The sequence below is a fragment of the Schistocerca cancellata genome, chromosome 1 (genome assembly GCF_023864275.1).
Source record: "Schistocerca cancellata isolate TAMUIC-IGC-003103 chromosome 1, iqSchCanc2.1, whole genome shotgun sequence".
NCBI lineage: Eukaryota > Metazoa > Arthropoda > Insecta > Orthoptera > Acrididae > Schistocerca > Schistocerca cancellata.
The window spans coordinates 572,944,017-572,967,754 of record NC_064626.1 but is presented as its reverse complement, the minus strand read 5'-3'; the positions used below and the strand labels follow the sequence as shown (position 1 = coordinate 572,967,754).

General features: G+C 43.0%; 1 protein-coding gene across 1 annotated transcript in view; it reads left to right on the top strand.

Annotated features, from left to right (window-relative positions):
• The window catches only part of LOC126181654 (dipeptidyl peptidase 1-like), a 53,723-nt gene extending 35,609 nt beyond the window's left edge, over positions 1-18,114 (top strand). The window contains exons 7-9 of the mRNA XM_049924788.1: positions 1,375-1,486; positions 6,464-6,624; positions 17,634-18,114. Coding sequence (XP_049780745.1) covers positions 1,375-1,486; positions 6,464-6,624; positions 17,634-17,819 — 459 coding nt within the window. The 3' untranslated portion in view covers positions 17,820-18,114. The remainder of the gene's footprint in view (positions 1-1,374; positions 1,487-6,463; positions 6,625-17,633) is intronic.
• Positions 18,115-23,738: the final 5,624 nt, after the last annotated feature.

Below are 23,738 nucleotides of genomic sequence, written 5' to 3'. Positions count from 1 at the left end.
GCTACTCTAGCACGTTTCACGACTCACCCAGTAAGTACAACTCACGACCCACCCTCACAGCTGTACTTCCATCAGTACCTCTTCTCCGACCTCCTAAATTTCACAGGAGTTCTCCTGATAACCTTGTAAAGCTAGCACTCCTAGAAGAAAGAAATGTCTCGGGTTCGATCTGGCACACATTTTTAATATGCCAGGAAGTTTCAGTCTGAGACCACTACCTCAGATATCGGCCAATACGCTTGTTGTGACAGCAGTCACGAAGGGCTTTGTTGCACGCCAGAGGTCGGTTTCTTCAAGATGGCTACGTAACCACAAATGACAGTATTAATAAAAATTACCACATTCATTCAAGGCACTATACAGCGTGATTCTTATTAAAATTTAAAAATCCCAGAAGCGATGTGACAACACGCAGAGGAGTAATTTGTTATAAGACACTTTGGTGTTGCAAATGACGGTAAATACCCCAAAAGCGGATGACAAATGTTGAACATGGAACGTCGCTAGATGGGTACTTCACCGCATGTACAACAGTTTGGCTTATCGATGTTACCCTCACAGCTAAACTCACTTGTTGTTGTCGAGGTAATTCTACCGAAGTGCACGTCTACAATTTGGCTGTCCGATAGGGAGGGTTGGAGGTGGTCACGTGGGGTGGAGCCGCTGGGAGCGGACACGCCATCCGTTCTCTTCTGCTGGCAGCTTCCGACCCGACTAGAGGCTCTCCTCTCCTGCTCTCTTGGGTGGCAGTCCATTCAGTTTCAGCGGCTTCTCTAGGCCTGCCATTTTCACTGTATTAAATCTCCATTCCCTTATAAAATGTTTAACTTCTTCATCTCAACGGGTGCCCACTGCTTTCCCTTCCTCGCCAATCCTGACACTTTAACATTGCATATGAAGTCGAATAGGAGTTCCGTTGATGTTTTGGCATGAACAAAAATATTGAAACTGCTTGAAAATACTTTCTGTTCTCCATAAATTAATAGTTTACAGTAGGTGAATTACATATTTACTAAACATAGTTAATTACTACCACATAAAAATATATTTGTGCTGTGGGTAGTTAGTCATCCGATTGATGAAATTGCTGAGAAAATGTTTCATCTTAAATTTCGTTACTTCACTTAGTATCTTGTTTCTGTCTTGATCTTATTTGCATATATTGAATTTATAGTTTCTCCACGAGGTCCATGGGCCAGGCCTTTACGTCGTGTGTGAAGCAACTGTTTGATGCCACGAAATTTGAAGTTACGGCCTGTCTCTAGGATGTGTGTTGCCTAACAGATTTGTCGCCTTTTTCTGGCCTAAAATGATGTTTGTGCAATAAGATTTTAGGTGCTGTAATTACGTTAATGTTTTTTCTCCTTCATGCAGGATTACGGTCTTGTGGAGGAGTCGTGCAGCCCATATGTCGGCAGCAACACGGAATGTTCCACAAACGTCACCTGTACACGTCACTACTCGTCCGCCTACGAATTCATCGGCGGTGAGCAATCCTTTTTGTGTATACGGACACTGTACAAGCTACCTTATCAGGAGGGTATTTTATGTATCTCTGTCTTTTATGAAATATCCCCTTTTCCTGCATCATTACATCGCACGGGATATTATTTGTATCATTTCTCTCGTGGAGGCTGCATGTGCCTGACGTGCTGAGACCGGATGGAACCTGACAAGTAATGCGACCGCCATTCACTGCATCTTCTCCACCAGATTCCCTCAGCCGGGGGGCGGCTGTTCAGATTTCCAGTGGGATGTCTATGTGCAGATTTTTCTTTCTTTCCCTAAACCATTTAAGGCAATTGCAGGGATTGTTCCTTTGAAAAGGACAGTGTCCTGATTTTCTTCCAGATCCATCTTCAGTCTGGCTTGTGACGTGACGGACGAACCGAGGAGGACACAGAAATCAGACTAGCACAGCCAAAGAGGGCACTCCTTACAGGGAAGTCCACGAGTATCAAACATTGTTCTTAATTTGAGGAAGAAAATTCAGAAAACGTACTTTTGGAGACAGCAACATGTAGATGTGAACCATGGACTGTAGAAAAATCAGAAACGAAAATAACCGAAGCATTTGAGATGTGCTGTAGAAGTATGTTCGACGTTAACTCGTCCGTGTCGTAACTCAGCTGCTCAGAATACATACAGTGTGATCTCTCGTATTATACAACTCTTAAACTTTGAGAACGGTGTTTTACAGCACGTTCAAGCGGAACAGATAAGTCTGTGGAAGTGAGTGGACGGGAGAAAATTGAAAAAAAAAGAGGACACTGAAAAGGAGTGAGAAAAGATGTGGGTCTGCGCAGATCCGGTGAGGAAAGCAATGACTAGAACGAGGGATAAGACGAGGAATAGCAGAAATGAGAATAGCGAGAAACTTATCAAAACTGGGGTCCACGAAGCAGATGAGGTGCAGAAATTATGCTAGCTTGAAAACAAAGTAACACGTGACGGACGAACCGAGGAGGACACAGAAATCAGACTAGCACAGCCAAAGAGGTCACTCCTTACAGGGAAGTCCACGAGTATCAAACATTGTTCTTAATTTGAGGAAGAAAATTCAGAAAACGTACTTTTGGAGACAGCAACATGTAGATGTGAACCATGGACTGTAGAAAAATCAGAAACGAGAATAACCGAAGCATTTGAGATGTGCTGTAGAAGTATGTTGAAAGTTAGACGAAATGATGATAGATCGGGATGTTCTCTGGACAATTGGCGAGGAGAGAAACATTTGGAAAACATCTGTAAGAAAAAGGGGCAGGGTGATACGGTATGTGATAAGTAATCAATGAATAACTCGCATGGTACTAGAGATCTGTAGGCAAAAACTGGAATATATACAGCATATAATAGACGGTGTTGAATGCAGGTGCTGCTCTGAGATGAAGAGATTGACACAGGGACGGAAATCACGGAGGGCCGTAGCAAAGCAATCACAAGGGCGAGAGGGACGATGGTGGGGAACAGTGGTCGCCACACGGCTTTTTATCATCTGCTTGTGACGAGTTCTCAGTTTTATAACGAACTGTGTGGCGTCATGTGACGCTGTTAATATTCGACTAACTAGACGGTTCGCGTAGTGCTACAGAAGTAGCCTTTGTGCAAGAAAAGCGTTTTTCACTCTCTCCTATTCATTTCGGCAGCCATACAAAAGAATACAAATCTGGCGCTACATGCAGAAGTACCTAGCTGTTTGCAAAACACTCGCACTATGGTGAGCAAAGAGCAAGAAACTGTCTCTCAGTCTGCAGGATCACAATAATGCCCATTTAGTACAGGATGCTTCAATACATTTCTGTTTTACGATGATGTTTTTCACACGAATGAAGACAGAAACGTGCTTAAATTATGACTTGTGGATCGAAAGTAGTTTATCTTGGCACCAGTTGTAAGTTGCCGTTCAGTGTTGTTGGCTCAAATACCTTGTTTCCTCACTTCTCCTTTAAACAGTGTGCTTCGCGTCGAAATGTAGGTAACAGAGTAACAAAAGGTGCTTTGTGTTCTTCGTTTACACAGGTCCGATTCAGTAACAGCTGTGCTGCATTATTTTGGTCGTGAGTACAGCAGTGCACCTGCTACAGTTCAAAGCATTCGGCGATGGCTCCATCAGCTTCATGACACTGGTTATTTGTGAAAGGGGAAAATTGCTGGTCACCCCCGCGTGCTCGTTCAAGATGTGGAGCGCACTGAAAAGAGTTTTGAGGGCATTATACAGTAGTCTATTTGTCATTCCGGTCGAAAATTAACCATTCACCCTGTGTCAGCCTGATGTGTTTCGCGGCAACGTATATTTTTCAGGCCATATAAGCCCCTGATGTGGATAAACAACAACAGGCTGAGTTTTGTGGATTCATTCTTGGAGTGGAGTATCACAGTGTTGTATGTGCACGTGCGGCGTGATGATAGATTACTGACAGAAGGGAATAGCATAACTTTACTGAAATAGATGTTATTTGAAAAGAAAACACAATTATGTGAACAATGAAACTCAGACAAGGTGAAAAGGTACTGTGGCAAAAGTACCGGAATACAAGATAGTGATTACAACGCCCAGTCAGTCAAGAAAAACTACACACATAAATGATTAGAGAAAACTTGCAAGAGGAACAAATGAAACATGTAATTGAGGGTGAGCAAAAGAGATACTGTCTAGCGACGGTACACGGCAGCAGAACGAAGTAGATTACCCTAGCGGCGACATGGCGACGACAATGGTCCAGTTAGCGTCTCAAACACTAGTGGCCATCATAATTTCGGATTGTTTGATTGTCATAACTAGCGGACAGTAGTATTAGAGCGACGTCTTCGTGATTGTAGCACTCTATGAAACCGCCTTCACATGGCATCTGAAGTGGGACCATATGCTCTGGAGACTGACTGTACCAGCAATGGTTATACGCCTTGATGGTGGAAGAAGACGGGTCCCAGTAAGGCAGAGCTATTGCTGTAACAGTAATTTAACGACTCGTGTTACGGAGAAAACGTCCGATGCACGAAATGCCCCACTTTTATAGCCAACCCAAGAGTGCTAATTTGCACAATTTTGGGCAGGCTGCAAAGTTAGGTTGGCTAGCTAACATTGTCCTCCTCTAAAGGTCAGGATCGTTTCTCTGGCACCTCTGTAGTGTATCTATGCGCAAAGGATTTTTCACAGTAGGCACAGGGAAGAGGTCCCTCACAATGGAAAACGCACCTTGGCGAAAACTGCCAACTTCTGATTTAATAGCAATCACCATGGGTAAAATGTATGGGCAATTAGCTGACTGTCCGGCGTTGCCCGGCTATGTATTTATTCGCATCTTCTGTGAGTCCATGCTCTAGTTCCCATTCTCTCTATCTCTCATCCTCTGTTTCCATTTCTTCTCACCCAATATGTCCACCTCCTGCATCCCCACTCTCTGTCCATCTTCTCCTGTCCCTCTCTGTTCATCTGGTACTCCACCTTCTGTACTTCTGTACTCCTCCCTCTATCCATCCCCTCTTTCCACCTCTGTATCCATTTCCTGCTCTGCTTTCTATTTCCTCCTCTCCCCCGTAAGTCCATCTCCTCGTCCCCCCCCCTCCACAGTACATCTTCTCCTTTGTCCATCCCATGGCTCCTCTTTAAATCCATGTCCTCCTTCCCCCTCTAAATCCGTCTCCTCCCCTCTCTCTCTCTCCATCTTTTCCTCACCCCTGTCCCTGACCATCTTCCTCTTCCCACACTCTATCCATTTAATCCTCACCCTCTCTCTGTTCACATCCAACCTCACTGTCCATCTCCTCCTGCCTCTCTCTTTCTCTCTGCCCATCTGTCCCTTTTTACCCGTGGCTTTGTCAGTGTATGCACATGTCACATATATTTCACTTATGTTTAACACATTTCACATGTATTTGTACGTATATTTCAACTATATCTCTAGCGAATTTCACCGTACAGTGACGTATTGACGCGACATTGAGGTGCATACACATTTATGGCTTCATATCTCCTGAACTATGACTTACAATGATACAACTTTGCAGGTAAATTCAGTGGTACACGTAGATATTGTCTACCAAACGTGTTGTGAATATAGAGTTAGTAGTAAAGAAATAATAAATCAAAGCGTCATATATAATGCGGCAGTTTTTCACGCTTCTCAGTGTTTATGAAGTCATGAACTATGTGTCGTACAATGATACATTTTTGCAAGTACATTTAGTGTTATATGTGAATACTGTCCAAAACTTATGTTGCAAATACAGTTAGTAGTAAAGAAGAAATACACTGAAAGGTTATGCCTGATGCGGCCGTTTTACTACACGAATAGCGATAGACATTTTACCTTTCACCATTTTGTGGGGGACGTCAGCGACAAAAAGCATCCTGAAGGTTTGAACTTATGTGTAAAGTTTGTTGCAACTCACTAAGCGCTGTAAGTCTCAAATACTGGATGAATGTAGTCTGGCTATTTGCACGCCGTGAGCTAGGCTTCTTTTTCATCCCACTCACTCACCCTTTTAAGTGGTAGGTGGTTCTTACGTCCACATCGGTTCTTTCCAGACAGTAAGTTTTATGTGAACCAAGCTAGACTGCAATGGATCCAGTGGTTTAGGAGGACATATGGTACATACATATATAAATACATCTACTTTTATAATATGTGCGAAGACTGTTTGTTTGGTATCTCTTGTCCGCCCTCGTAACACATATACAATCGCAAATACATTATAGTTAATATTAATTACTTTATATAGAAATATTTTTATAGCCTCAAAGGCTCGCTAAGATGTAGTCAGTCCGATCCAGATATGACGACAACCGTTTGCCACCGCTGGAGTGTGTCGCAACACACTACACATAAGTTAAAAATCACCAAAAATTACTGTCTTCATTCATATAGTAATTATGCTATTGTGAAATGGTATGAAAATTTTCGAAACAGCCTGTATATTGTTGCGGAGAGTTTGGGGAACTTAGTTTGTGTTTCGTTTGCAGGCTACTACGGTGGCTGTAACGAGGTGCTGATGCAGGAGGCGCTGATACAGAACGGTCCACTCTCTGTGGACTTCATGGTCTACGACGACTTCCGGGCCTACACGAGTGGCGTCTATAAGCACGTCAAGTCCACCACCAGGTCTGACTTCAACCCACTCGTGGTGAGTAGTTGACGTTGACGCCCTTACCCTATTAATGTCGCAGTTAACTTCCTTTTTACAAAATATTTCTGGGGTAAGGTGGTATCTTCTGTTTATAAAATAACGTTTTTCTGCTACCAGTCAAATCTTTCTTCTTATTTGTCTTTTGCACGAAGCGTTTTTGGGCATGCTTTCCATTTCAAGTGCGTTTTTCGTGTGTAATGTAATTTGTCCGTTATGTTTTCGATGTGTGAGCTGCTGCATTATTCTGTTGCCTTTACTGTAATATACTGTAATATACTAATAAAACCGACGAACTGCAGGGACAGGTTTATTTCATTCATCAGCGTCATCTACTGGGCAACGACACATTTCCGGATACATGTTCATAGGACCATTTTCTCTCCATTTCCAGTCAGGAATTCGTACCTGCAGTCTGCCGGTTTTATTATGTTCACCCTGTATAAACGAAAGCAATATTATAAGTAATGATCGGTCTTGATATAGAGTTCACGGCGAATTTGGAAAAAAAGCTCTTATTTACGATTTTCTTGTAGTCCACTTACAAATAAACTTATACATGTTAATCACATACAATTTACTGTGCACAGTATAGGTTCAGAACAGCGGAAGTACAAAAACAAAAGTAATATAGTTATTTTTACATGTAGTCAACAGAGATAACGTTATAGAGAGAATTATATACTATTCTTTCTACACAGGGTATTTTTCTCAATAATCTGGTACTTTTTATACATAAAAGGAAACGTCCTGACTACTAGACTCATCATCGCACAGCCCAGACCGCTAAAGATAGAAACTTAAAATTTGGAGAGAACGTTGAACTTACACTATGGGCATCGTTTAACAACAGAGTTTTCGAAATTCCACCCCCAAGATGGCGAAGCAGGGGATGAAATGTTTTTTGGAAATATGTCGCTATTACGATAATTTTGAAGCTAGAAATACGAAAATTAGTATCTGATATCTCGGACAGAAATTATAAAAAATACGTTCCAGAATTTTTGGAAATTCAACCCCAAGGGTGGTGAAATTGTGGGTGATATTTTTGAAAATGAATCACTATTAAATAACTACTAAGACATTTCTAAAGCTATATCTATGAGAAGTGATCTTTGAATTCTCGGTTAGAAATAAAAAAAAAAATACATGCCTCATGCCTCAGAGTTCTGGAAATTCAGCCACTAATGCGGTGAAATAGGGGATGAAAAGATTTATAAAAATGTTTCATTATGAATGCAGAATGGCTTTTTGGACAAAATTACAGTCGAGAAAGACCGTGATTCTCTCGCCTTAAAAAGAAATAAGTTTATAAGGTGTGGCAGCTTGTGAACAAAATGAAAGAAACTATTTAACAGTCACCACGACAAATCAGCTTCGTCAGAACTGTACAGAAAAAGAAACGGACCTTCAATACATTACTTTTTCAGTGTACCTAATATATAAGTATAGAATAATTTTTGTTGTAATTAATACGCAAACTAGTCATTCGCGATGACAAAATAGGTATCAAGTTCAAATATAATTCCATGTACAGGAATATCAGTCTGAGTTGGGAGAATTCAGTACCACGTGTTTAACTCTCTATTGCATGACTCTTTTTTTCCCCTAGGAAACCAATTTCAATAAATACATATCTGGGGGGTAGGGTCTGACACACAAAATACTGTGTAATAGGTTAAACATAGAAATTTTGATGTAATTTTGATTTATTCAATGATTTAGGATGGTTGCCATATGGTAACACCATGTGTATGTCACACTTCCCACAAGACTCACTACACTTTCATTTACATACATGTGTAAAATGACTTAAGAAAGACACACAAATGTGATTCTACACACATTTATGAATAGTTTTTGGTGAAAAACTGCTACTTTTCTGTTTTCAAAAAAATATTTTGTAATATTATTCAACAGGTCGATACCTCATTTCATCACTCAGTGTGAAATTTCAAAAAAACAGTTATTATATGCAGTGAAACATAAATGTACTTTGCATCTCAAATACTTCAATCTCGAAATTTCATTGCATGATGGAACTTTACACCTTCCTTTGATATCTGTAATAGGCAAATGTCCTATGCCATCTAGCCACATATCTTTTTCAGGCAGTGCAGCTGTTGGTCCTTTCTTCTTCTTCGCCGTGTAGCTCTCTCAATAGAATTACTTTTAGGTATTCCTTGCTTCCTTGTCTCACTTTTCCCCTGGAACAACAAACCTCTACCCACGGCCTTCTTGAACTCAACTAAAGCAAGCGTGCTTTTCCAATGCATTCCACTTGATAGTGCATCTGTTCTGTAAAGAAACCATGCATTCACTACCATCAGGTCTAGAATATGAAAAAATACTCTGTGATAACATTTTTTGGAACGTATCTGGTCCTATACAATGCTAGAACTGAATCCACAAGATCTACACCTCCCATGTACTGATAATACTCAATTACTGCCCTGGGGCAAGACACCTTGACTGACTTCTTTAACTTCTAGTCAAATCTTTCCACTTCAGTCATTGGATTTGCTCCCACAAAATTGCTGAGTAATATCACACAAGTGTTATCATGCCACTTTACATTAGAAACTGCATATTCCCCATAGAACACTGCCTTAATCTGTTGCATCTCTTCCAGATCTCTTCATTTTCTTTTCAAAGTCGTACACACATGCCTTTACACGATTTGAACGAACAGTGCCTAAGCTGCAGATTCCTCTCTCTGTCAGTTTCATTAGCAGATCTAAACTACAGAACCAGTTATCAAAAAATATTTTACAGTTTTTGTGCTCAGGTATTACACCAGCTAGCCTTAGCACAACAATTCCACTTGCTCCATTATCAGGAAGATGTTCATTTTGGTTACTTCTGCCAATATACAGTTCAAAGTTGTATACTAAACCATTCACATCAGATAGTACAAACATTTTGTAGCCCCATCTCATTTTTTTTTTTTTTTTGCATTGTACTGTTTCATTGAATGGTATAATCTGCTCGTCAAGGCTGAAATTTCCGGCTTCGGAAGCACTTTACACTTATAAACAGTATGGTCAATAAGGCTTCTAATTTTGTATATAGGATCATACCCTGGCTCTCCTTTGGGTATTGTTCTCAAATTATCAGCAAAATGTATGTTACTTTTTATTTGTTCAAAGCGATGTATACGCATTGTATCAGCTACAATGGGAACTCTAGTCTCAAGATTCCAGTAATCTCTAGTAGAAGGGAGTCTAATCACAGACATAAAGAACACCATTCCTATCCAATTTCTAATTCTTGTCTGTCAAGTTTCAGCCCTTTTGCAGAATTTTTTTGAACGGATAATCTGTTTGACTCCTCAACAATAATGTCCAACATTTGGCTTCCAAGAAACATAGGAAAATATTCTCACACGAGAAGGGATGTCAAGTGTAACAGTCCATTCTGGCATGACTAGTACTTTCCGGCAGTTCTTCCAACTACATGCATGTACAGACCTTTTATTTGGTTTTGGAGCACTATTTTCTGCTGCCGCTACAATGTCCTTTTAGTGTAACACATTATTTTCGTCATGTTCTTCCTCTTCTTGTTCCTTTTCCTCTTCTTCTTGTTCTCCTTCACTGTCATCGTCAGTCTCAGAAACGACTATAGCGAAGTTCCATGAGGACTATTACGTCCATCACTTTCATCCTCTGAATCATATGCAAATACTTCTTCACTGTCGGTATTGCCCGATTTCGAATCGTCACTTTCTTCAGGAATATTCCTAATTGCCGCTGAATGTATGCCATCGTAGAAGCATGAAGCTGGAATTGACGCTATGTCTACGAAATAAAAGTAATAAACAGCATTGTACTGAATCCGCCCATGTGGAAAATGGTTATGTTTACATTGGCAAGATCATAGTGTTGCCATATGGCAACAAACCGAAAATGCTGAGTAATTATTTATCATTCAGTTACAGAGGCGTCAAAACATTACATTTAAGAAGCGTTTAATTCTACGTCTATGTAACTGTTCTATAAGATTTTTATCTTATATTATACTTACGTCTAGATAGAGTGACGTCCATACATCATCTTGAATCATAATTATTTTTATTTACTGCGTTGTTATATAGGTCAATATTTACCTTCTATGGAAATGTCGTGTTACTTTTTGACAGTTGTCAAATAACGGATCGTTCCATTAATGCAATATGTTATCTAAGGTTGTCAGAGATAATTTTGTTAAGGGATGCAGAACTGGAGGTGAAAAATTGTTCTAGTGCATTAAGAAATATGAAGGGCTTCAAACACCCATATGTAATTAGGAGTCGGCCACTAGATGTGGAGGCGGTGGTATTAGAAGCAGGAACAGCAAGATGGGTAGGTCAGGACGGCTCAAATGATTCAAATGGCTCTGAGCACTATGGACTTAACATTTGAGGTCATCAGTCCCCTAGACCTTAGAACTACTTAAACCTAACTAACCTAAGAACATCACACACGTCCATGCCCGAGGCAGTATTCGAACCTGCGACTGTAGCAGGAGTGCGGTTTCGGACTGAAGCGCCTAGAACCACTCGGTCACAGCGGCCGGCTCAGGAAGGCTCAGTGACTTCAAACGTGCACTAGTCACTAGATGTCACCCGAGTTAAAAATTAATCGGGACATTTAAACTCTTCTAAAGTGCCGAAGTAAGCTATTTCTGATTGGGAAGCGGAAATACACTCCTGGAAATTGAAATAAGAACACCGTGACTTCATTGTCCCAGGAAGGGGAAACTTTATTGACACATTCCTGGGGTCAGATACATCACATGATCACACTGACAGAACCACAGGCACATAGACACAGGCAACAGAGCATGCACAATGTCGGCACTAGTACAGTGTATATCCACCTTTCGCAGCAATGCAGGCTGCTATTCTCCCATGGAGACGATCGTAGAGATGCTGGATGTAGTCCTGTGGAACGGCTTGCCATGCCATTTCCACCTGGCGCCTCAGTTGGACCAGCGTTCGTGCTGGACGTGCAGACCGCGTGAGACGACGCTTCATCCAGTCCCAAACATGCTCAATGGGGGACAGATCCGGAGATCGTGCTGGCCAGGGTAGTTGACTTACATCTTCTAGAGCACGTTGGATGGCACGGGATACATGCGCACGTGCATTGTCCTGTTGGAACAGCAAGTTCCCTTGCCGGTCTAGGAATGGTAGAACGATGGGTTCGATGACGGTTTGGATGTACCGTGCACTATTCAGTGTCCCCTCGACGATCACCAGTGGTGTACGGCCAGTGTAGGAGATCGCTCCCCACACCATGATGCCGGGTGTTGGCCCTGTGTGCCTCGGTCGTATGCAGTCCTGATTGTGGCGCTCACCTGCACGGCGCCAAACACGCATACGACGATCATTGGCACCAAGGCACCAAGGCGACTCTCATCGCTGAAGACGACACGTCTCCATTCGTCCCTCCATTCACGCCTGTCGCGACACCACTGTAGGCGGGCTGCACGATGTTGGGGCGTGAGCGGAAGACGGCCTAACGGTGTGCGGGACCGTAGCCCAGCTTCATGGAGACGGTTGCGAATGGTCCTCGCCGATACCCCCAGGAGCAACAGTGTCCCTAATTTGCTGGGAAGTGGCGGTGCGGTCCCCTACGGCACTGTGTAGGATCCTACGGTCTTGGCCCTGCATCCGTGCGTCGCTGCGGTCCGGTCCCAGGTCGACGGGCACGTGCACCTTCCACCGACCACTGGCGACAACATCGATGTACTGTGGAGACCTCACGCCCCACGTGTTGAGCAATTCGGCGGTACGTCCACCCGGCCTCCCGCATGCCCACTATACGCCCTCGCTCAAAGTCCGTCAACTGCACATACGGTTCACGTCCACGCTGTCGCGGCATGCTACCAGTGTTAAAGACTGCGATGGAGCTCCGTATGCCACGGCAAACTGGCTGACACTGACGGCGGCGGTGCACAAATGCTGCGCAGCTAGCGCCATTCGACGGCCAACACCGCGGTTCCTGGTGTGTCCGCTGTGCCGTGCGTGTGATCATTGCTTGTACAGCCCTCTCGCAGTGTCCAGAGCAAGTATGGTGGGTCTGACACACCGGTGTCAATGTGTTCTTTTTTCCATTTCCAGGAGTGTATTAACGACGAGCCACAGCTAAATCAAGAGGAGGTAGACCTCGTGTACTAACGGACAGGGGTAGGGTAAAAAAACCACATGAAATCAGCCGAGGGAATCACTTTTCAGTTCCGAAGTGGGTATGTTTATGGAGTTAAAATGAACGTGGTACAGTGGTGGAGAAACTCATGTTAAGTCACGCATTTCTGTGGTCAGTGTTAAGCGACGCTTGAGATGGTGTATATAGCGAAGCCACTGGATAGAGGATGACTGAAAACGAGTGATTTGCAGTGATGAATCACGCTATACCTTGTAGCAATTCGATGAATAGGTTGGGTGTAGCGAATGCTTGGAGAACGTTACCTGCCATCATGCGTAGTGCCAACAGGGAAGTGTGGTGGAGATGGTATTATGGTATGGGGGTAGTTTTCGAGGTTAGAATGTCGATTCCTTCTTGCAGTTAAGAAAACGCTAAAAGCGGAAGGATGTGATCACATTTTCCAGTAGTGCGTCCTGTTTACAGTAGAGCAACAGTTCGGAGGCAATGATTGTATCAGCATGATAATGCACTGCATCGTAAAGCAACATCTGTGAGGTATTGGTTTGTGGACAATAATACCTTGAAATCGGCTGGCCTCTCCAGAGCTGCAACCTGAACCCAAAGAAATACCTTTGGGGTTGGTTAGGATGTCGACTTAGCTCAAGACTCCAGCGTCCAGCTTGACTCCTTCTCTGGTTTCGGGTCTTGAGGATGAATGGGCTGCCATTCCACCAGCAGAGTTCAATGGTAGACACACCCGACATTAATATCCTCTAACAGGTGTCTAGGTACTTTCGAGCAGGTCGTGTAGTTTTCTCTATGGCCGGGTCTGTGGTTCGATTTGTGGAGTAATAAAACATTTACTCAGATGTTACAAGATGAAATGGGTAGTGCTGCAAGTGAACGTGAAACAAGGTCAAAAAGACCAGAGGCAACTACAAGAATACTTGAAAAATATGCAAGCAGATAACATTTCCTGGCATAAACGGAAAGCAGACGAAAATGCAGTAATTCATCATACATCTAGAACTTATTGAACGAACTGTTCTTGAATATTCAACCAAACTGTGGTGTCACCGCCAGACACCACACTTGCTAGGTGGTAGCCTTTAAATCGGCCGCGGTCCGTTAGTATACGTCGGACCCGCGTGTCGCCACTATCAGTGATTGCAGACCGAGCGCCGCCATACGGCAGGTCTAGAGAGACTTCCTAGCACTGGCCCCAGTTGTACAGCCGACTTTGCTAGCGATGGTTCACTGACAAATTACGCTCTCATTTGCAGAGACGATAGTTAGCATAGCCTTCAGCTACGTCATCTGCTACGACCTAGCAAGGCGCCATTACCAGTTACTATTGATGCTGTAAAACATGTACCGTCAAGAGCGATGTTCACCAATTATGGATTAAAGTTAAGTATTCCAACAGATACGTACTATTTTTGCTAGTCTCAATTCCTTGTCATGTTCCAGACCTCACGCCAGCCTGCGTGAGCTTAAACGCGTGCCTTTCGGCTTCCTGTCATAGTGGGGTGGCTGTCTTGCAAATCCACAACACAAACCAATGTTTGATTCTACACCAACGACGTTTAAAGTAATTTAACGAAACCCGTGCGTCGAAATGAAAACGCATTTTAAGTTACATTGGTACTATTCCGTCTTTTGCGACTATAATAGTCTTGTCTGGACCATATGCTTCTCGTTTTTACTGAAAGAGACTTCAATGGACACTGTAACAATCGTGGCCTTGCTTATAAATCGATCTAATGACATCTGAAACCTTTTGTTTAAATGGATGTTTTTGTGGATGTGCAGTGTCTACCACTCTCCTGTGTGTTTCTAAACACAAACGGGGGAATAGCCTCTACCCCACGCGGTCTCAGGCGCGTTGCCACGGTTCGTACGGCTGCCCCCGTTGGAGGTTCGAGTCCTCTCTCGGGCATGGGTGCCTGTGTTGTCCTTAGCGTAAGTTAGTTTAAGTTAGATTAAGTAGTGTGTGAGCCTAGAAACCGATGACCTCAGAAGTTTGGTCCCATAGGAACAAAAAAAAAAAAGAGGAATAGCAGACTCTGCCACAACCACAAAAAGAAAATAAAAGACGCGCGATAATACAAATCACACAAAGTACATGAAGTGAATGTGGATTAATAGTAACATGAAAACGAGAAGATATTGTGTGCCAGTGCATTGTAGTGTGCTAAAAATATAACATCTGTGTGTAAAAGAACATGTAGAACTACTGTAGGGGCCAAAACATGTGAGTATAAAACTAAACATGAAAACTGTATATGACCTTGTTAAAACGATTTATAAGCAAAGCTATAGTTGTTACAGAGATCACAGAGGACCTTTTAAATAAAGAAAAAGGCCTCTGGTCCAAATAAGACTTTATTACAATTACTAAAAACATAATATCCCTCACACTACTCGTAAAACTGCGAGTGCGGAAGAGAGGCATAAAAAAAAAGAACACACTATTCTTAATATTACTTATAAGACGTTATGGTTGCCATTTACAACAAAAACTATTTATTCATGAAATACACTATTCTGATTGTGGCCGCGTGGCCATTATCAAGTGGACGATTGAGAAAATTATGCTTCAGTACATTCAAAACTTTAAAAGATATCTGAAGTTTATGTATGTCATCATATGGTCCATACGTTTAGTATTAAACGGATGATGACATATATGCGTGTCAGATATTTTTGCAAGTTTTGGTATGTACGGCAGCACAATTTTCACTGTTCTCCATTTGGTAATGGCCGCATGGCCGAAATCACAACCGTGGATTTTACGAAGAAATAGTATTTACAGTAAAAGGTGACCATGAAAACGTTCAAAACAATTTATTTGTCTATGAACCCTAGCACTGAAAAGTTAAGCATTTTTAGTTGCATGGAAGGAACCAAAATACTATAAGCAAATACGAATAACTTAGTTATGTGAAATGGCGACCAAAACAGAAGTTTTAATACCCAGACCGCAGTTGGTATATATCGTGATTACTAGTTTCAGTGAAGTTATACTGCCATCTTCAGGTCTTCAGATACTTGAACTATGATGTCCCTATGTGTGGTATATTCTCATCCGGCCATTGAAAAAATGGAGGTAAACTCATAGGAAAGACACTCTCATGCAACACTAAGTACACTAAAGTGAAAGTCATGACTGTATCAGCAAGGCACAGAGGTGTCAGATACATCAGATAAAGCACGTCCGTTGCAGTCAGATGTGTGTATGTTGATAACCGGCTGTCAGCATATGCGCATCTGATAATAGAGGATGCGCTCTATCTGATGCACACTATGTGATCAAAAGTATTCGGACACCTGGCTGAAAATGACTTACAAGTTCGTGGCGCCCTCCATCGGTAATGCTGGAAGTCAATATGGTGTTGGCCCACACTTAACTTTCATGACAGCTTCCACTTTCGCAGGAATACGTTAAATCAGGTGCTCGAAGGTTTCTTGGGGAATGGCAGCCCATTCATCACGGAGTGCTGCACTGAGGAGAGGTATCGATGTCGATCGGTGAGGCCTGGCATGACGTCGGCGTTCCAAAGTATCCCAAAGGTGGTCTATAGCATTCAGGTCAGGACGCTGTGCAGGCCAGTCCATTACAGGGATGTTATTGTCGTGTAACCACTCCGCCACAGGCCGTGCAGGAACAGGCGCTCGATCGTGTTGAAAGATGAAATTGCCATCCCCCAATTGCTATTCAACGCTGAGAAGCAAGAAGGTGCTTAAAACATTACTGTAGGCCTGTGCTGTGACAGTGCCACGCAAAACACCATGAGGTGCAAGCCCCCTCCATGAAAAACACGACCACACCATAACACCACCGCCTCCAAATTTTACTGTTGGCACTACACGCGCTGGCAGATGACATTCACCGGGCATAGCCTTACCCACACCCTGTCATCGGATCGCCACATTGTCTGCCGTGATTCGACACTCTACACAACGTTTTCTCACTGTTCAGTCGTCCAATTTTTACGCTCCTTACACCAAGCGAGGCGTCGTTTGGCTTACCGGCGTGATGTGTGGCTTATGAACAGCCGCTCGACCATGAAATCAGAGTTTTCTCACCTCCCGCCTAACTATCATAATACTTGCAGTGGATCCTGATGCAGTTTGGAATTCCTGTGTGATGGTCTCGATAGATGTCTACCTATTACACATTACGACCCTCTTCAACTGTCGGCGCTCTCTGTCAGTCAACAGACGAGATCGGTCTGTACGCTTTTGTGCTGTACGTGTCGCTTCAGGTTTCCACTTCACTATTACTTGGGAAACAGTGGACCTAGGGATGTATAGGAGTGTGGAAATCTCGCGTACAAGCATATGACACAAGTGACACCTAATTACCTGACCACGTTCAAAGTCCGTGAGTTCCACGGAGCGCCCCGTTCTGCTCTCTCGATGTTTAATGACCACTGAAGTCGCTGATATGGAGTACCTGGGAGCACAACGCAGCTAATATGAAAAACGTATGTTTTGGGGGTGTCCGGATACTTTTGATCACACAGTGTATATGAAACCTTTGTGACTTGCTGATATAGTTATGGCTTCCATTTTAGTGTACTTTCTGTTGCATGAGACTGTCTTTTTGTGAGTTTAGCTCCATGTTTTCAATGGCCAGATGGAAATATACCACACATAGGTGCTTTACAATTCATGTATCCCATTACCTGAAGATGGCAGTATAACTCCACTGAAACTAATGATCAGGGTATGTATCAACTGCGATCTGGGCAATGAAACTTCTATTTTGGAAGCGTTTTTACAATGATAGAGAGATCACTCTCCTACTGGCAATGTCAGGTAATTACGAATAATTTATTTGTTAGTGGTTAAATGTCTGTGTCACACACTGTGCAGTCCGTGAGCCACTCGGTGCTGCTGGTGGGATACGGAGTGGACGAGGCCTCTGGAGAGAAGTATTGGATCGTCAAGAACAGCTGGGGCGGCGACTGGGGAGACGCCGGCTACTTCAAGATCCTGAGGGGGACCAACGAGTGCGGCATCGAGAGCATTGCTTTCCAGGCGACCCCCATCCCGGCCTGAACTGCTATTCTCGTAACTGTTGCCATTTGACATGGACATCACTCAATAAATACGAAGATTTGTTTATCATCAATAAACATGTGGGTTGGAAATATGTATGACGACGAGTGTTCTCGAATTAAACATTTGTCCCTTCTGAACTACCACTCCCACTACTGCAACGATAAAAGTTGCATTTTTTATGCCTATAATTTATTTGAATATATTTTCATCAAACGCTATTATGTTTCCCGAAATGACTCAAGCACTCCCGTCACATAAGACAGAATTCAAGGTACAGCAGTGACTGAAATAAAGAGACCGCAATTAACACTTACGCATGCAATATTATTCCTTTAGTCTTCATTCTTTACAGATTTAAGTCAGTTTAAATGAAGGTCAAAGCTTCAATATTGTACCTTCAACATCAGCATGTTTCATCCAATGTTCTCATGTTGTGAACATGGTTTATTACAATATTACTATGCCGATCTTAATTCACTACCACTACTTCCACTTTGGAGGACTGTTTTAGATACGAGATAACTTCAGAAAGTTCTAGAAATTTGACTTTGGCAAGAAAATGGTTACTAGTATGTTAAAATAGTACCAGATGTCTCTCCACACATGTTTCTTGTGAATAGTGGCCGCGAACTGAGTGGTTTGGTTAGCTGTTGGCGAGCCTACGAGCACTTCTATTGTGTTTAAATGAATTTGCAGTTTTGCGATGGCTGATCTGAAAGGCAGCATGTCTGTGTAAAGTACATTCCAACTTGAGTTCCATTACAGTTAACTGAAAGAAGTTGCAACTGTAATTAGTAAAGGAATCAATAGAATATTAGTTCAGAATCATGGAAAGTGTCACCAATTTGCAAATGGGCTGCTATCTCAGGAGATTCAACTACTAATCCAAGCAGTATGTCCAGACGATGATTAGGTGAAACTATGCCTGATCCAATGCATGATCCAATAAACAATTTCATAATGTAATCTGACTTTGGAAAACGCTAACAAATTAATTTTGCAGCTCACACTTACAAGAAATCGCACATTAATAAAATTCAATCTTACCCTGTATGTCTGAACATCAACCCCTGCGAAAAACGACTAGTAAAATTGTATAAAAACTACACGAGTGTAATCGTGACTAACCTGTAGTTGAAAAGTGTGGAATGCGGATTTGGTGCCTGTTTGTAACCATTGTACCCTTAAACATGAAAATTATAAGGGCCGATCACAGAGCATGCCAATCAGGTAAAATCGCAGTGAGCATTGATGCAATCATCCCGCCAACGCACCAGGTTGAGAATATTCGTTTGACAAAACACCGTGTTCCAGCAGCATGAGAAAATCCATAACAGCTTGCTGCACATCCTCAGTCGACAGGAATCGTCGAGCCTTCAACGCCTTTTTTAAGCGGGGAGAGATCAGGAGCCGGCCGATGTGGCCGAGCGGTTCTAGGCGCTTCAGTCTGGAACCGCGCGACCGCTACGGTCGCAGGTTCGAATCCTGCCTCGGGCATGGACGTGTGTGATGTCCTTAGGTTAGTTAGATTTAAGTAGTTCTAAGTTCTAGGGGACTGATGACCTCCGATGTTAAGTCCCGGCTCAGAGCCATTTGAACCCAGAGATCAGGATTATAGGGCGGTTGCTCGAGATTCCACTTGAGCGGGAGTAGATTCTGCGATCGACTGGGGTCTTGTATCCCATCGCGACCATCAAATAACCTGGTCCACCATCCCACAAGTGAGGTCTTCGACAAACTTGTTGGCCCATACATATTCTTCATTCTCCGACGGATGTCTACCGGGTTTTGTAGCAGCCAAGAAAAGAATGACAGCACGTTGGTCCTGCTTTGACACATTTGGTAATAACATCGCCATAGTTCACGTTTCAGCATTTACCGCATGCGCGTCGGAAAGACATGAAAGTCACATTAATTCCCAAGGAGGTTAGAATAAGGTAGATGCCCTTACGTCGCAAAAGTGAAGCCACCGCCGCCATATTGGTGTGTCCATAACAGTAAGTGTCGAGTGTGTATTCATACTGCATTGGAGCGATACTTTATATTGTATCAATATACGTATTCAGGAATGAATGCCGATTAGGTGTACGAAAGCTAAGAGGGCAAACGTCACACGGTATTTAACTGAGAAACTCACTTCCTGCATTCACCGAGATGCTGCCCCTGGCTTCAGTTGATGGTTATGCTCTGCGTAGGAAGTGGCATCTCCCATTGTTATAACCCCTACGCTACTCCCTTACCTGCATGTCGTTGCTTATATATCCTCATCAAAGTCGCGCTACGTTGCATACAGGCTGCAGCAACGCCGTCAAACGAGAAGTTTTTGATCACCCCTTATACTAATTGACGATGATACTTCAGCTTATTTGAATAACGACGTGGTTCAAAAGAACTGAATCTACAAGAACTATCACTGAATACTGAACACATCCATGCAATGCGCTGAGCAAGTTGCTTAATGGAACATGAACAAGAGCTGTAGGAAATCTGCCACAGCAATTCTATATTCAGCAATCGACGACGAAACTTAACTTCACACCTGAAAATTTGCGTGCAGAGAACAGGATATTTATCACGATTAATGTGGGAAAACTAGCTGAATAAAAAATTAATTTATCATCTGCACTTTTTGCATTGATAAACAGACAAAAGGGGGTGCCTTGTAACATATGCACACAAGCTGGCGTCAGAGAAAAGACCAACACGATACACAAGAAAACATTAAAAATAACTTAGAAAAGTAGAGTAACAGCAAATGTAATTAAATGATCTATATTAACTTCGCATTAAGTAAGCAAAGTTATTTCCACTAGGCTTTCAAGAGACACGTCGAGAATTCAATAATCCAACAGATTCAAATACCGGATGGTTTTAATTAAACTTTCCCTATTTAACACGTTATAACGTGGAAACTAATTACTACACGAGTACCAAACTTGGTAGCATTAATGTCCAGAGTATGGGGCACATGATTTCAATGTGTCACAGCGCCACCGTCCGATTCCAACTATGGCCACCAGGTGCCGTGATCATTCATCGTGATTCATAGTCTCGCACACCTGATTAGTCGCAGTGCGTTTCCTGATGTGTCAATATAAGCTTGGACAAAAGGAGCAGGGCATTATTGGTGAAGCTCTGTTACCAAAACAACAGCTGCGTCTGCACTTCGAGAATAGCACCGGTTGAAGGGATTACGGAAGGGTCTTCTTTCTCCACCTGCTGTGCGGAGTACGATGAAGATGTTCGAATCAACTGGAGAAATGGGCGTCGCTCCGGGAAGAGGCCGACGACCGACTGCACCACAGGTGGTCGATGAAATAGCTGTTGTCATGGCAGACAATGCTGCGAGCAATTGCCGATTGTCAGGCAGTGCGCGTGCCGTGTCACAAAAGTTGAACATCCCGTGGTCCACTGTACATAAGGTGCTTCGAACCATTCTCAAATTGTATCCCTACAAGATCCACACCGTACAGCAGCTTGCACCACAGGACTCACAAAGTCCTGTTGACTTAGTTCTCCACTTTCTCGCAAGGACTGAAGCTGACGAAGGCTAGCGCTGGACCATCCTATGGACAGACGAAGCTCATTTTTCTCTGACGGTTGAGGTGAACACACAGAATTGTCAAGTGTGGGGATATTCACCTCCAGTCAGTGGGCGTGAAGTTCCTCTGTATGGTGAACGTGTCACCGTATGGTGGGGCTTCACGGCCACGTTCATCATTGGCCCATTCCTTTTTCAACAGGTTGGCGCTCAAGGGACAAAGTCGTGCAGTGTGACTGGCCAGCGTTAATGCGATATGCTTCGCCAGCATGCCATACCCGCCCTACTGGAGAGACACGCATTGAACTCAACAGATTTCATGCAATGTGGGGCCCCACCCGTCTCGTGAAGTTCACTTGCTTTTCCGAAACACGTTTGGAAATGATCGAATTATCAGCCAATCGTTTCCAAATGCTTGGCCGGCACGATCACCTTATCTCACTCCCTGTGATTTATAGTTGTGGGGATACCTGAAGGCCAGTGTTTAGCAAGGGAACATTCACACATGTGCTGAGTTGAAGCGCGGCATATCAAGAGAGGTAGCAAGCGTAACTACGGACATACTTCGTTCTGCTGTGCAGAATACAATCCTGCGCATTTAGACTCTTCTGGACATTGATGGGCACCATACTGAGACCCTTTTGGAGCAATATTATTACAGATATGTAATGGTATGATGTACCGCAGCAGCACATTATAAGTGTTTCAATTAAATTGATTCCGCATTATTTCTCTTCACCTTGTCCTTGGCATTAATGCTACCAAGTTTGGTCCTCGCACGGTAATAAGTTTCTGCGTTATAACGTGTTACATAGGGCACGACTTTCAGTGAAATAGAGAATGGTTTAAATTGTAGGAGACAATGACGGAACTGAGTGGATAATGATTCGAAACGAATGACAAGAGCACGATCCTGTAACCCGCTTCAAGCTCACCGGAAACATAAAGACTTAACATTTGTAACGCCACACGTCTAATCAACAGCTCGCCTTCGCAAATCACCACAAGTTTACCAGGCAAAATTAATAAAAAATAAACCGTGCGATAAGAGTACCACATGGATGAATTGACTGCAGCACCTTGCATATTAGCAACCAAAATGAATAAATGGAACGTTTTCACCAAATTATCGACTGCTTGTCCCACGTCTGACCTGAGTCTACCCTCACATATCCTCAGAACAAAGAGTGTTTCAAACTAACTGCTAGTTGTCTGACGTTGGGAGCGCGGAAACCACCATAGGTAACACGCTTCTGCCGTAATCATAAATCAAAGAATACCTACACAGCTATCGATACAGGTCACCGAACGCCTTTGGAAAATGTTAGCAGAGTCCAGTTCGCGAATTGTTGAAAGAGAAGCTACTGAGTAATTGAATGTGCTGCTTAACAGGCAACTTCCACCTTGTCTTTGTGCTACCTGCGGTAAATATCTTATAGCCCCTCTAGTGATTTCCAGTACGTTTTATTGATAACAGTATGGTTATAGACTAGTTCGCGAATAATTGAAAGCAAATATTGAGGAACTGAATGTGCTGTTTAAGAGGCAACTTTCACCTTTTTCTTGTTCTGCCTGCGCTTAGTGTCTTATAGCCCCCCCCCCCCCCCCCCCCGGGTGATTCCCATTACGTATTATTAATAACAATACGGCTCTTAGGTGAAGGCAATATCAATCAGATACTGTATAACAAACTGCATCAGGCTCGTGAAGGCTGCAGATGTACTTGCATGCACCTAGTTTGATTCAGAAGAGACCAAGTCGTCTGGTTTGTGGGCGGTGTTGCCATTAGTGATAATCAGCATTCTGTTTACACTGCGTACTCCTTACTTCGAACGTATCGACGTTATTGCATTGTTCTTCTCGTAAAATAGAGATGACGAACACGTATCTTATTTAGCAGCCGTTCCTTTTCCAAACACACTTAACAATCACCGTAAGTGTTGTTGTTCGTCGATTGCTTTGGTTTTTATGAGTTGTTTTTCAATTAACTGTCACGGAGCTGCAAAATTTTTAGTCTACTGTTTTGCGATCGGAAGTATCGTTTCCTGTTTTCTTGTCGCGTTTCAAAAATACTTCGAATTCTTTTAAATACATGGCGCTGTGTTTAGGGAGCTCTTTCGCCAGTAGCGCACTGATCATCGAGAAATCTGAATTGATGAACCACATTTGGATCCCCCTTCTAGAAGGCTTTTATCAGAAGAGTCCTAATCAAACAACGTACTTATGGAGTATACAGGGTGGTCCATTGATAGTGACCGGGCCAAATGTCTTACGAAATAAGCATCAAACGATACAACTACAGAGAAAGAAACTTGTCGAGCTTGAAGGGGGAAACCAGATGGCGCTGCATAGGCCAAACGGATATCAACTGCGTT